The sequence below is a fragment of the Rhea americana genome, unplaced genomic scaffold (genome assembly GCF_003343005.1).
Source record: "Rhea americana isolate MKP2758 unplaced genomic scaffold, rheAme1 scaffold_275, whole genome shotgun sequence".
In the NCBI taxonomy this organism is placed as follows: domain Eukaryota; kingdom Metazoa; phylum Chordata; class Aves; order Rheiformes; family Rheidae; genus Rhea; species Rhea americana.
The window spans coordinates 233,157-248,786 of NW_028186396.1; the positions used below are offsets into that span (position 1 = coordinate 233,157).

Here is a 15,630-nt window from a genome sequence, read left to right on the forward strand (position 1 = left end):
AAAAAAAAAAAAAAAAAAAGGCCTCAGTATCACTGTGGAATTGTGTCAAATAATCTTACTAGTGATTAGATTTATTATTTTTCACCAACATTGGCCAACTTCAAATATTTAGAATTTCCTCACCAAAATGCCTTATTTTACCACATGGATTTTTAYAGAGAAATGTGGAAAAACTGAACTAATCATCTTCATAAAAACTTCTGAAAAACAAAATACTTTTGRGGGGTCTTAAACAAGGACTTTTTTAAGGACTTTTTTTTTTTGCAAATGCTGAATCTTTACATCAAACAGAAGAATTTATTAAGGAGAACAGAGKATAATAGAGATAATAGAACATAAATAAATCATGTAATAGGTATACTTAATCCATGGTATACGTGTTTCAGTTTCATCGTAATCGATGAGAACGTGCAGGAGACAAATGTCCCTTCGGCAGTTTGCCTCCTTTCTACTTTGGCTTGTTCTTTTTGCATGCACATTTGCAGTACCACTAAATTAATCTAAGGGCTGTCTGCTACTGAAAAAAGCAGTACCACTTTGCCACAGTGGCCATGTGCTCCTACAGCTTCCCTTGAGTTGGCTCAGGACCTACGTTAGCACAACACTCACTTTTCAGGAAACCTTTTCTGCTAGCTTAGCTCTGCAAACGGTGATCATGGAAAGAGGCAGAAATGTAAAGGTAGGAGGAGCAATATCACCACTTTGTCAACAGTTTACCACTAAATCAGTTCAGGTATATTGTAAAACTATTACTCTTAAAGCTCTGATATCCCAGTTTTGTTTTTTCCACATTGGCTTTCAGAAAGTTAAATTCCTTGAACGCTGAAGCAGTGGTTTGTTTCCCCTGCATCTTGCACATATTCCTGGCTGCTTGAGGCCAGAAGAGCCCAGGGACCCTCTGTGTCTGCTCAGGTCATGCAGAAGCAGCTAAGAGTGAGGTGTGCCCAGGYTTTTAATGGTATGGCTTGCTCTTGAACTTTGGCACCTAACAAATAGATTGAAATCCAAGCTGTTTGGATCAAAYTTAGAAGCCAAGGGCTGTCTTTATGAACATAAATTAAATACACCTCAGATTAATTTCTTAGGCAGCTGACGAACTGTCTGTATGTGTTCTAGTAATTTCCTCAGGGCAGTGGATGGATGCAAACTGACTGATGGGAACAGTCTCTGTAATTTTTTAGTACTWGAATCATGCTCAGAAATTGTGTAGGGTAGTGCGATTTGGCACATGACAGATTCATTCCCAGGAATATTCCAACAGTACAGACAATTCTCGTGCATTTTAGTACCCGAGATTGTCTGCAGGTACACTGTACTTTACTAGAGTAGAAGGAGCCTGGAGTTTCATCCACCAGTAGCTCTTTAAAGGAAGCACTTTTCTGAGAAGACTCCTTCGYACCACTTCTAGCACGTTTGCTGTTACCTCCACGTTGTTTGGTTGTCTCTGATGAGGACGGTTGATACTGACTTTTGGGTGCCAACCACCTTACAAGGACTCCAGGCTTCCTGGTGCCCTTCACAGTGTCACAGTGCTGGGTCCAGGTGTGTCACTAGTTCATATAGCTCTAATGATATCAGGACTATCTGGGAGCAAAATCAGTACAGTGGAAGGAGTATATAGTACGAAGCAGTTTTATTTCCTGTCAAGAGGCCTTTCTAGGCCCTTTCTATTCAAGGGAGAAAGATAGAGAAGTAGAAAGAATCTTGCAGCATTTTTGCGTGAATTACTTCATAAATTACACCGTGTAGAGACAGTAACTTGGTCTGCAAAGCAATATAACCATATTAGCATTATGCTATYTGTGAGAGAGGAATTAATCACCCTGAGTATGGCAGGCACTATGGTGGCAGCAGTATTGCYTCACATTCCAGAGCTAAGGCAAATAAAGAGGGCTTGGGAGGCTCTACATCACTCTTCTTTGGGCTTTGCAGATATGCCCACTCTCTGCTGCACCAGTGAGGCGTTGCTGCGGTTTTTATTATGGCAAAATCTTATTTTGGAAATATTAGGAGTAACTCTGTCAGTTACATAATAAGAATTATTGGTATTTCTTCAGGCAAAACAAATTACTTCTAAGYTTTAATTAATGTACCACAGCTGTAGCAATTTTGATAGCAATGTTTGCAGCTTTTAAAAGTTTCTTAGCTGTAACTTCACCTACTTGGAAAATGGCAACTATTGAATGCTAACCGTGGATTTTGTATAGTTCCAAATCAAGTATCAGTATTCTTATATTGGATGCCAATGATTTCTGCTCATTCTTTGCCCTTTTCTAATTCATTGCTAATGGCTAATAGTTCCTTCTSTGGCTTATAGATTATTGTGCCAAGGGTGTATGTGGAACTGCATATTTCACATACTCTTAGAAATGGAAAACCTATTGCTCTGATGGTTTTCTGAACTTAAAGGAGAGTCTGTGTTGCAGAAGAACCATTTCACTAAATTACTGACTCCTCTGTTTCAGGAAGACCTCCATCTTGTTGCATAAAACAATGAAAATGGTAGAAGAACAAATAAAGATAGGGGAATGCTGAAATAATAAGTAACTTTGACCTTTTTTTTTTTGTTGGCATCCAGTTATGTTCTTTGATCTTCCCTGCCTTAAACAAGCTAATATCTGCCAAGAAAGCACAACTGTTACTGAATCACTAAGGTCCCATTTGTTCCGCTTGACAGATGACAATGCATTTTGTTTTTCTACAGGATCATAAAAGTGGCTTTGAAAGCTTTCACCAACCAGAAGCCTTTTTTTCCCCGTACCTTTTCATTTGTTTGGGTGGGCTTTTTTTCTCATCCCCTTGAGACAGAATGTGCTAATGGAAGATGGACAGTTTGTTATTGCTCATGGTCCATATTTTTGCAAGAACTGAAGTCTGCAGTAGCTCTACCATATAGTGATGCTTCAGTTACACTATGACTAGTTTGTACATGTCCTTTGTAATCTTTGTCTGCTTTGTAATTCCTTGCTTTTTTGAGCAATTTCTGTTTGTTAGTGCTAATTTATTACGCTACATAAGTTTCTTGTATTTGCAGTTGTTGAATAGATAGCTTGATCAAAAGACTTTAGAGTTTAGAAAACAATCTTTACTTTTATTAAATAATTGCAACCTCATAATGGAAGTAGGAGATCATTATCAGGCCTATTTGAATTTCGTGAAGAAATAGTGAAACCTTTTCTTTAAGGGTGCTATTTTCAGTCATTACTATAAGCCTGGATATTTAAATCTAGGCTATTGAGTAAATGTTCTTTGTTCTAGTACTTAGCACAATGAGGACCTAATTTCTGATGGTGATCTTAGCTTCTCCTGAGTACAAATAATAATTACTGTAGAAATGAACATTCTGCATTGCTTTTTGGTTTAGATTTCATTGACCRTGCCTGTAGTCTTCTTAAGTCAGTTTTAAAATTGGACTTCTCYGGGGTAAGGAGTATACATTATGTCACAGAAACAGAATTTTGGAAAGTTTGCAAGTTATTCCCCAAGAATGAAATATAACCTCTGTGGTTGTTAATTTTGGACTTCTCTGATCGTCAGAGATGATGTGTGTGTGAGGATCAGAGACTCAGGCCCTGATCCAGCAAAGCACTTAAACTCATTTTTAACTTAGCTCATCATAATCAGCTCCACTGAAAACAGTGTCTGATTCGAAGTAACATGGGAGATATAGCACAATCTTATTTGGGTCTATATGTTAGATACAGTCCCTATCATTAGTTTTTAGAACGAAAGTTATTAGAAAATTTCTTATAAGCATGTATTTCAAGATCTTCCTGGGCCTGCGTAACTTTACTATAACTGTTTTGGAGCTAATTAACAGCTTCTTCCATAAATGCATCTTTTAAAATAGATCATACATTTCTGCTATTTAAAAAGGAATTACATCTTCTGAGGGAACTTTCTACTGTCAGTAAGACTTCTCTTCGAGAAGGGTCAGATTTGTGTAGAATTAAAAAATATTTTGTTAATTTGTGAGCAATAGTTTTAAATAATACTTGAGGACAAAATATGCTGTTGCTAGGAACAAAGGACTGATGAACTATTACTAACTCAGGAACTCTTCCCTGTAACATCTGGCACACCTTTTTACATCTAGGATATTGAATTTGCCATTTTGCCTGAGGTCTGCACAGGATGACTMTAGCCAACACCTTCCCTGCTGGGCACAACCACTTGTAATGAACACTTGCTGGCTGTCTATCCTATTCTCCACCGTATGCCAGATGGATGACCAGTGGCATCAATGAAGTGCTCAGGTGTGGCAGTAGTAGTTGCTGGTGCTGACAATAACGAGCCAGTTCTTGATATCCAAGAGCCAACATATGAAAATGCGTAGCAACACTGATTATTTCAACAACAGGYACAGAACTCCTTGTATAGTTCTCCTCTAAGACTGAGTTTGCACTCAGTCAGAGAATAGGCCCAGAGGACAACTGAGATGTTGTCCTTTTGTGGCACTGTCTCAGTGTCCAATGATTGTGTGGGCAATGGATTGTCTTACAGTCTTTAATTTGATGGAGGAAAGATAGGCTACACGGGAGGACCTTATGTGCCAGCTGCAGATTGTACACAAGTATATGTACCCATGCTTGAGATAGTAGAGACGAAAGATTGACAATGATTAGGGGAATATCCAAAGCAAACTTGGTTCTCTGAAGAGGCCCAGGAAATGACGGACTTCTGCTACCTGTAGTTGAAGCCAACAATCCTGATGGATAAAGGGATGGGATGCTGAAGCACTGACTAAATGCAAGACTTTGGGAAGACTAATTTTCCTTGTTAGAAGAGTTATTTTGGCCTCAGGGCCACAATAAATGTAATTTTGCGGGGTGAGAGAGACCTTTCTGTTGGACAGCCAGCTTCTAGCAAAGAAATGTGAATGTGTGAGATCTTAAAACCAAATGTGGTATCTTTGAATTCATTTACTACGGAAGAAAATATTTTAAGTCATCAGTTGATTGTACACCATCTTCTGTCTTAGGGTTAGATTCTGCCCTTTAAACACTTGGACACTCTGGTCACTTTTAACGAACATGTCCCAGCATTGTATGTATGTACAGAAAAACATTGATAGAGGAAAACAGACATACAGAATGATAGTTCTTTTTTCAAATAAATGAGGAAAAGGGGACAGAGGTCTCCATTAAAAGAGGCAACCGGTTTTATTTTGTGCAAGCTACAAGAGATGGATAACTATTTATCACTTCAGTCTTGATGGGAACTCAAATATGCATACCACAGAATCACAGATTCACAGAATGGTTGAGTTTGGAAGGGACCTCTGGAAGTCTCTTCTCTGCTGATGTTTCAATACCCTCAACATTTTATCTGACCAACTCTGTCATGATTGGTGAAAGATACTGCTGAAAATCATGGTGCTTGAGCATGCATACAAGTAAAATTTGGAAATGTGTAGTTTCAAATAGTTCAAGCAGACTTTACCAAGTAACCTGAAATAGACTTTGCTTCAGATTTGAGCTACTAAACACTTTCTTMTTTTATTCATTGCACTAGAAAATTTAATGGTAGTCTTTCTTTGGAATTGTACCACTAGATACCCATTGCACCTTAACTTGAAAGTACATCAAGAGAGATGAAAAATTTAGACTTAAGGCAGAGAATACAGTGCAATATTTGAGAAGAGAGGCTGAGAGTAGTTAACTTGAAGAGAGTTTCATCATGCATATTTTGCATGCCCATGGATGCACTTGCACAAGAGTACTTGCATGCTCATGTTTAAACCTGAAGCCTGAGAGCTCTTGTTGCTCCCTAGTGCACATTCAAGCATTTGGCAGAGAAACGAGTCTTGACAAATAATACTGTGAATGAGCCCAGTTAATTATGAAATATGACTGATTGGCAGATGGAGCTGACATCCACTAACTAAACTGCTGAAACACTGGAAGACCCATGGTGTGTGGAAAAAGGCAGGGGGAAGAAGCATATTTTTATGTGCTCCACACTGCTGTTCTTCCACATCAAAAAGCATTTTTTTCTGGCTAATYGCAGTATCTGAGATGTTTCTTCCACACAGATCCCTTCATCACTAACATTCAAATTGATCTGTGTAGTTTAACAGAAGTGCAGCCTATTATCCTTTAAGTGATCTGGAAAATGATGTTTGGATGGTACATTATACTAATAGTCCTATATCATCTTAAAGAACTGCAGAGATGTGGTACTGGGGTGTATGCCAGTTAGCTTGAAATCACCCTTGAGATACATTAAGTTTAAATTAAATTAAGAATTTACAAATGTGGAATACAGGTAGCACATTGTATTGTGTAGCATTCTAACAAATGTTATAAGGCATAAGAACAGAAATAAAGCTGTACATATAGTTCCTTATCCTAAGTTAGTATCTAAGAGATTTCTTGTAGTTAGGACACTTAATTCATGCCTAAAGGGTCATTTCTTGTACAGAGCTTATGCTGTTATGTTGAAGAAGCAGGACTGCATTTACAGGCAGTCTTCTCTTGGGGTTTCCTAAGAATTAATTCAGATACAAATCTCCTTTTCCTCCCACACCATTCCTACCTCTCTTCTTCAAGAGCTCCTATTCCTTGATTTAAGGAGTTTGTTGTAAAACTTGTTTCCTCAAATTTGTTTCCTTGTTTCCTCTTGGAATTAGAAAGAAGTTGTTGAACAGTTGTCTTTCTCACCTAAGAAGCAGTACTGAAATTCTGTCCTCATCTCTTTCACACTTTGAATCTCACAAACAAAATTTGTCAGTCACTTTTTATATCATTGCATAATAACCTTGTGGCTCATTTCTATTTTTGGAAGCCTGGCATTATGGTATTAATGAATCATTATGAAGATATCTCTTCCTTAATCCAGTCCTAATAGATACAAAGTAGTCTTTCTAATGACTTTCTCAATTTTCTTGCTAGGCTTTGGAAATGTTAATTCATGGAAAGCAGTCACTCCATTCATTTTGTCTTTAATATAAACACAATACATGAATATGAACATCACAGAATTGTAGAATGGTTGCGGTTGGAAGGGACCTCTAGCCCAACCTCCCTGCTCAAGCAAGGTCACCTAGAGCATGTTAGACAGGATGCGGGTTTTGAATATCTCCAGTGAAGGAGACTCCACAACCTCTCTGGGCAACCTGTTCCAGTGCTCTGGCACTCTCACAGTGACGAAGTTCTTCCTTATATTCAGACGAAACTTCCAGTGTTTCAGTTTGTGCCCATGCCCCTTGTCCTGTCATATGGGACAACTGAAGAGAGTCCAGCCTCATCTTCTTGACACCCTTCTTTAAGGTATTTATAGACATTGATAAAACTCCCAGGTCCTTCTCCGCAGAACTGCTTTCCAGCAGGTCAGCCCCTAGGCTGTAGTGGTGCCTAAGGTTATTTCTTCCTAGGTGCAGGACCTGCACTTGCCCTTGTTGAACTTCATGAGGTTCCTCTCTGCCCACTTCTCCAGCTTGTCCAGGTCTCTCTGAATGGCAGTACAAYCCTCAGGTGTATCAGCCACTCCTCCCAGCTTGACATCATCAGCAAACTTGCTGAGGAGGCACTCTGTCCCTTCATCCAGGTCACTGATGAAAAAGTTGAACAGGATGGGACCCAGTACTGAGCCCTGGGGGACGCCACTAGCCACAGGCCTCCAACTAGACTTCGCGCCACTGATGACGACCCTCTGAGCTCTGCCTTTCAGCCAGTTCTCCATCCACCTCACTGTCCGCTCGTCTAACCCACACTTCCTGAGCTTATCTAGGAGGRTGTTATGGGAGACAGTGTCAAAAGCCTTGCTGAAGTCAAGGTACACAATGTCCACTGCTCTCCCCTCCTCTACCCAGCCAGTCATTCCATCACAGAAGGCTATTGACTTGGTTAAGCAGGATTTCCCCTTGGAGAATCCATGCTGGCTACTCCTGATCACATTCTTTTTCTCCATATGCCTGGAGATGATATCCAGAAGGAGCTGTTTCATCACCTTTCCAGGGATGGAGGTGAGGCTGACAGGCCTATAGTTGCCTGGGTCCTCCTTCTTGCCCTTCTTGAAGACTGGAGTTACATTGGCTTTCTTCCAGTCCTCAGGCACCTCTCCAGTTCTCCAGGACCTTTCAAAGATGATGGAGATGATGGAGAGTGGCTTGGCAACAACATCTGCCAGCTCCCTCAGTACCCATGGGTGCGTCCCATTCAGGCCCATGGATTTGTGGATGTCTAGCCTGCCCAGAAGGTCTCTAATCCTGTCCTCCTCAACCAAAGGAAAGTCTTCCCTTCTCCAGACTTTCTCCCTCACGTCCAGGCTGCAGGATTCCTGAGGGCTGCCCTTAGCAGTGAAGACGGAAGCAAAGGAGGCATTCAGTAATTCYGCCTTCTCTGCATCCCTTGTAACCAGGGCCCCCGCCCTATTCAGTAGTGGGCCCACATTTTCCCTAGTCCTCCTCTTGCTGCTGATGTATTTGAAGAAGCCCTTGCTATTGTCCTTAACATCCCTTGCCAGACTCAATTCCAGCTGGATCTTAGCCTTCCTCGTCACATATCTACACTCTACATACTCTGGCTGCATTCCTATAAATCTCCCWAGTAGCCTGTCTCCTCTTCCACATTCTGTATATTTTCTTCTTCTCTCTGAGTTTGGCCAGGAGCTCCTTGCTCCCCTATGCAGGTCTCCTGCCCCYTTTGATGGACTTCTTTTCTTTTTCCTTGGGATGCACTGCTCTTGAGCTTGGAGGAAGTGATGCTTGGATACTAGCCAGCTCTCCTGGACCCCCCTTCCCTCTAGGACCTTAACCGATGACATTCCTCCAAGCAGGTCTCTGAAGAGCCCAAAGTCTGCTCTCCTGAAATCCAGGGTTGCAATCCTGCTTATTGCCTTACTTCTTTCCTGCAGGAGCCTGAACTTTTGCTCCTTTAGGAAAAGAGTAGGTTGATTTTTATCTGTTGCTTTCTAATGCTGAATTGAAAAGATAGTGACCCATTTTGGCGTCAGGAAGTTTAGTATGCACACCTGAGAACTGAAATTCAGAATGATAACTTCCACTGTAATCTGTGTTCAAGCTACCCAGACTCCTGCTCTGCCCCAGAACAGTGATCAAAGGGGAAGTCTTTCCAGATCTCAGTCACTCTTTTGGGAAGTTTCAGGCACAGCCTAGTCAGGACTAGGATTTGAGAGAGGAAAGAGCAGACTCAGCTAGGAAAGAGTTTTTAGAAATCTTAGCTCTTAAAAACTTTTAATTTTTCAAGGGATTAAATATTGGCCAAACATGGATGGAGTTGCAGAGGAATAATAAAAGGCAGTTTTGTGACACYAAGTTTCAGCTTCCTGCCAAATTCAAAGTTCCTGCTCCAAAAGCCTCATTTGCTTATAGCAAAAAGGGTTTCTCATTTCATTTCTAGAAATTTTTAAGGTGGTAAAACCAAAACATTTCTTCCTAGYTGGCTTAGATACTTATAAAATAATTGTCTCTGAGTATGGAAAATTTCCACCTGAATGGCTAAAATCTGATAGAATCATAAATAGCTGTAAATAGGGTCTTAAAATTAAAGACATAAGGATACTTGCCCAAGAAGGCATGGTAACATCCCAAACTAATTTTTCTTTTGATTACATGGATAGTTTCAGACTAGATGTATAACAGACTTTCTCACATAAAGTACAAGCAAAACTGATGATATATCTAAATGATGTAAATTAATAAATGTATATGCTAATATCCTTGTTTGGGATAAAAATATTTTATGCAAATATTCCCATATAAAAGCAGATACTCCCTGTTTAAGTGTAAAACCAACTTAAAATATAACTTAAGAATTTTAAGAAGCCTGGGTCCAGCATTTTGGTGCCAGGCCTATTTCTGGTAAGTTATCTGAAAAAAACAGTGTACATCCTCTTATCAACTTACAAACATTTAAGTGTTATAAACTCCCAATAACAGATTGAAGAGCTTATCTCTACTAAAAGTTATCTCTACTAAAAGTCTAAGGAATTTTAAAGCATACTTCATGCTTTGCCTAGCGGTATCAAGGGCTTTTTTTTTTCTTCTTCTTCTTTGGAGAAGATTTATAAAGCAGTGGGATAGATGGTGCTGTTCTCCAACTGTCTATCTTGAGGAGTTTCCTCACTGGACTAAACATAACATAATTTCTCTGTAATGCTACAGTGGAATCTTGGAAAAACATAATGTTCCTCCTGTTATGTGCAATAGATTCTTCTTTAATTGCAGCAACTAAAAAAAACTTCTATCTTTATAGTTGTGGAACTGAACCAATGAAGTTTATGGTCTCTCACTGTCAGCATGTTTAGGGAAAATTTATAGTATACCTTCTCAGTTCTGAGTTTACCATTTTCTGCTGGAATACTTGCTAAAATTGGAAACCAGTGCTGAAAAAAGAAAACAATATAGGGCTAGGAGTTTTGCTATCTTTAAGGATTCCTATAATTTGAATAGTTTTTATGTAGCAACTGTTTTTACTTCCACCTCCCTTTCCCTCAAACTGCTGTTATATCTTTTCTAGAATGAAGAAACTGTATTTTTGTTCAGGTTGTTTTTTCCTCCATTTCTTTTTATTTTTTTCTCCCTGTAAATTGATCTTGTCCTTTACCATTCCCTGATTGGTTTTCAGGACTTTTAGTTGGTAGAAAACTGATGGTGGCCGTGGAGATCCCCAAACCTTCTTTTGGTTATTTAGATAACCTAGAGTAATATTTTCTATGGTTTTTAGCTGTCTATTTTTTTCCTTCTGTTTCTCAGTCTGTTTTGCTGGCATCACATCACATTATTGCAATCAGTGGAAGGAGGCTACTTCTGTTTTTATGCTGTGTTCTGGATTTTGATTAAAATATATATTCAGGTTGTCTATTATGATTGAATCTTGAATTTGATTCAGGACCTGCCTGTTTATAGCTGGTGAGGGTACTGGTCCAACTGAGCCAAAGCATATTATGAATAACTGCTAGTTTTATTTGATCTGTCTAGTCAGTTATCAGTGAAGATGATAGAAATGTAAAAACTAGAAGCAAATTGTGTGCATCAATGAACTGAAATGGGCTGAGTTTGCCTTCAGAAACATCTAAATGTCCTGTAGCTGTAAACAATGTTAATTTAGCACAGAAATGTGACTTAGTTTTATTTTTTCTACATTTTGTATTTTATTAGTGTAAAGTGAATTCCTCACTTTGCAAAATCTGAGTTTGTCATTGGCTCTGACACACTTAGAAAAAGAAAATAGAAAGTTTAATATTTTTAAAAAGGGACCACAAGATTTAAACCTCCACTTACATTTACTTAATCAGTTCATTTCCCATTTTGATGAGAACAACAGTGTCTAATCTTCATGGTTTCAGAAACGCATCTTTTAGTCAGTCTCACTAAAAATGTCAGCGTACATGAAGAAGGAATTTATGCTTTGATCTTCCCTGCCAACATATACTTAGTGCTCCTTGGTTACAGCAGGCTGTCCTCTCTTCTTTTTCAGTATTCATCGATTGCTATTGCCTCTTTTCTTCCTATTTCTTCCCTGTTTTAGCTCAAAACCAGCACTGATTTTATTTGTACATTCCTAAACTTAACAAATATAACAAAGAACAAATCTATCCCTGATACAAATTTAGCAAATCTTTGAAGTTTTCAGAACCAGGTTACCTCTATATTTTATGAGGGTGCTAGGAAGGCAGGGGGAGATGACGTTCTGCTGTTGTATATGTGCTTTTTAACTCCAAAGCAATGTGAGGCCCCTTTTTAAAAAATTGAGAGGGCTCAAATAGCCACTCAAAAATAGAGTGGCTTGGCTGCAACTGAATACAAACTAGTGGAGAACTTACCAAATTTGAATATTTTTGAACATATCTGTCAGGCACTGGAAATGAAGATACTGCTGCATATTGTTTTCATTTAGTTTCGATACTACACAATTTTTTTAGATACACAGTTGAATGAGGCAGATGATGCTCTAGCAGATCTGCATATTTTTAAAGGCACATATAAAATGGGGTTTAGTGTAGCCTTGTTTTTGAAAAGAATGTTGGCATCTACTGGTGAAAAATACCAAATGTGCATAACATGAAAAACTTGATATCTAGTAGATCAAAATCATTAAACTAGGTGGTGATTAAATCCTGGCCTTTAAGCTCAAAGGCTAGGTTTTAGAAACTTAGATTTCATTTTTTTGGGTGAGCCCACAAGCAGACATATTCAACCTCATCTCTAAAGCAGGGTGAAATTCTGTATGTTAATTTGGAGAGAGTAGAAGTCGTCATAACAGAAGACAAGGAAAATAAACCTGCTTGATAACCTCTAGCACTTCTCACCTTTTTTATATCTAAACAAAATATACAGTATGCAAAGTCAAAAATTTACTGTCCTGGGATTTGGCTTGATTAACTCTCCGGTCCTTGCCCTTTCCTCCTCTCTCACTCTTTTCCCTCAAAAAAATTAACCCAAACATTTCASGTTGCTGTCATAGGGATGCCCAGCCAGTCCTCAAGACCTTGGTGACACTGACATTTTTTTTCTGCTGAGATGTGAACCAGGCTATGTGCTGCAATGATACTGCAGCTAACTATTTCTACCTATTGCTCAGACTTTTCCGGGGGGCAGGATGGTAACTTTCACAGTGGCTTTGGAAGGCTGGTCCCAGGGACTCTGGTTAAAGTGGTACAGAGCAGAAATAATGTCGCTTTTATTTAACTCTACAGTGTGTTTTAATGCTGTTTGTATATGATGTCAATCTAAAATATTTGATCTTCCTAAAAGCACACAACTCCCCTCAAACAGTTAATCAATTTTTTAAAAAAATTGCATGTAAGGAGCGCCGAGTTTGCGCAGGATGCATTCAGAAGTCCAATCTGTGTGTGCACCCTTTTATCTTCCCTCTTCTGCATAGCTATTATTCTGTAGCATTTTATTACATGTCAAAACAGTATTTCTAAAGTTGAGTACATATCAGATAATGTTTWAAAAAAAAAGTTTAAAGCCTTTATGCTGCTGTAGAAGTGGGTATTTTATTATGGCAGAATGAGCCATATTAGTTCTCAGATTATGCAGTATAATATGAAAAAAATGCCTTCTCTATGTATTCCTGAAGCACAAAATGAAATCTGTAAGAGTAACCAACCTTAAACTTGTAACTGCCATTCAGTTCGGCCTGTGTAGCCCTGCAGACTGGCTGCTGAGAGCAATGCTCGCTTGCTGTTTTGTGAGTCTCTGCAAACGCACAATCACCCACTCTATGCAAACATATACACACGCTCTTTTTTTTCTCTCACACTGCCTGGCATATTGTCAGAATAACTCTTCGAAGACTTTCTGAACTGCTGGGTAGGATTGTCTGATTATTTTTTTTAACTAGGAACATGTTTAGTCCAGTGTTATTTAAACAGGCTTATCTCTTTGATCAAAGTCTACGATCTGAAATTTGAACAGGGTAGGGAGGGTGGTGGGTGAGGAAATCTATCAAGTACCTATTTATGTGTGTGCTGTGTGTATGCAGAAGTACAAATGTATATTACTTCTGTATAGCCTTGCAAATATAAATAACTTTTACTGTTTCAGTAGTTAAAAAAAACATAGTGTTATTAAAATAAAATCATTTTTAGTAAAGTTTTCTTGATGTTATTAGTGACCTGCATACTGAGTTTTTCAGTTTCTCGGTCTTTTGAACGTTGAGCTGAGTAACTGGGGAGTTGTTTAAGTATAGCACAGGCTTTGCTAGTGTTCAAACCATACTAACTGGAGCCGTTATATTAACGTGTTTAGGGTTAGCATTAACCTATTTCACTGGCTGGACCACAGACCACAGCAATAATGCTAGAGAACTTGAAACAGTTTTTGGAGGTTTTCCTTTAGCTGGTTCAGGATAACTGGTTTATGGAAAGTTAAAATTATATGGAATGAGAGTGCAAGATGAAGCATGCATACCACACCTTTTCATTATGTTCTCTCTCCTTTTTCTAAATATAACTGAGAAGCATTTCAGTTTATTTTACAGTTAATCCCTCTTGATTATTTTAGATTACTTGATTTTCCAGTCTGATTTCAAAATTTGAGTTTGCTGAGCTTCTGTTTATGGGAATAGGCAAAATTCCTGCATTCAATTCACATGCCATGTAATCAAACCATTTTTTTCTCTAACCGTTAGGGTTTTACTGTGATAAAGTCTGCATGACACTTTGTTTCATCACTTTACAGCCTCAAAAGAAGAAGTCCRAAATTCATAAGCTAATCTAAAGCTTTTCTTCATGTTTTCAATGTTGCTTTTACAGTTAGGTTAGTTGCTGCAAATTGTCATTACTGATGAAAGTGTATTATAAGCCTTTTCTCCTACGTAGATATCATACATCCTTTTATTTCTGCCAGCTAGTTTTATTGACTGAGGCTAGTTACACAAACACACACAAACACACACACACACACACACACACACACACACACACACGCAAGCACATGCACACACATTCTGCTCTGTCATATCTCAGTTACAGCATAGTCCTAACCAGGGTCATTACAATGTACACTTTACATATTTCTAGCAAACATGAAAATGAATCAAACAGGAGGAGAGATAAACACAGATAGATTGGAGCCTGCTGAGGAAATAAAAGGCAGTAATCTGGCTGACCACTGGACTAGTCTTCCTGGTTTGATTTAAGCGGTCTTTTCCGTTAGTCACCGTGGAGCACTGGCTACTCTGAAGTGAAAAATTAAATGACTAGTAAGAATAAAGTAACATTTAGTGGGACAATTATTTGSTATAACTCCAAAACTAATTGTTTCTGAAGTGATGGTTAAACCAATGTCAGCACAAGGCAAGAGTTCCTGGCTTGTGGCCAGCACCTTTGTAATGCATATTAGCGCAGATGAGGAGTACTTAAAAGTTAGAAAGAGAGAGAGAGAGAGAGGGAGAGAGAGAATGTGTGTTTTCAGTGCTCACTTTGCCTTTGATTGTATCCTCCTCCTTGCCGAGATTAGATGAATACCTGTGCAGTGCTGCTTTAATATGATTTCTGCTGAGCCTCAGAATAGGTTCTGGTCTCTTTTTTAGGTGGACTGCCAGCTGCCGATCTCGCTGTTGACAATAAAAGCAGATATGCTTCTTGCTCACTGCCATTAGCAATGACCATGACCCTTCACACCAAAACCTCTGGCGTTACCCTGCTGCACCAGATCCAAGGCACGGAGCTGGAGACACTGGGCAGACCTCAGCTGAAGATCCCTCTGGAAAGATCGCTCAGCGACATGTACGTGGAGAGCAACAAGACAGGGGTTTTCAACTACCCAGAAGGGGCCGCTTACGATTTTGCTACCACTGCTCCYGTGTACAGCTCTACTACTCTCAGTTATGCCCCTACTTCTGAGTCCTTTGGGTCCAGCAGTTTGGCAGGATTTCACTCACTGAACAATGTCCCACCAAGCCCTGTGGTATTCTTGCAGACGGCACCCCAGCTCTCACCCTTCATCCATCACCACGGCCAACAGGTACCCTACTACCTTGAGAATGAACAGGGCAGCTTTGGAATGAGGGAAGCTGCTCCCCCAGCCTTCTACAGGTAAATGCTACAGATAATTTTTCCTTTCTTCTCTCTTTTCTTTTCTTTTCTTTTCTTTTCTTTTCTTTTCTTTTCTTTTCTTTTCTTTTCTTTTCTTTTCTTTTCTTTTCTTTTCTTTTC

General features: G+C 39.1%; 1 protein-coding gene across 1 annotated transcript in view; it reads left to right on the forward strand.

Moving 5' to 3' along the window:
* The window catches only part of ESR1 (estrogen receptor 1), a 181,333-nt gene that overhangs the window by 37,722 nt on the left and 127,981 nt on the right, over positions 1–15,630 (forward strand). Inside the window, exon 2 of the mRNA XM_085308427.1 lies at positions 15,006–15,510. Coding sequence (XP_085164553.1) covers positions 15,006–15,510 — 505 coding nt within the window. The remainder of the gene's footprint in view (positions 1–15,005; positions 15,511–15,630) is intronic.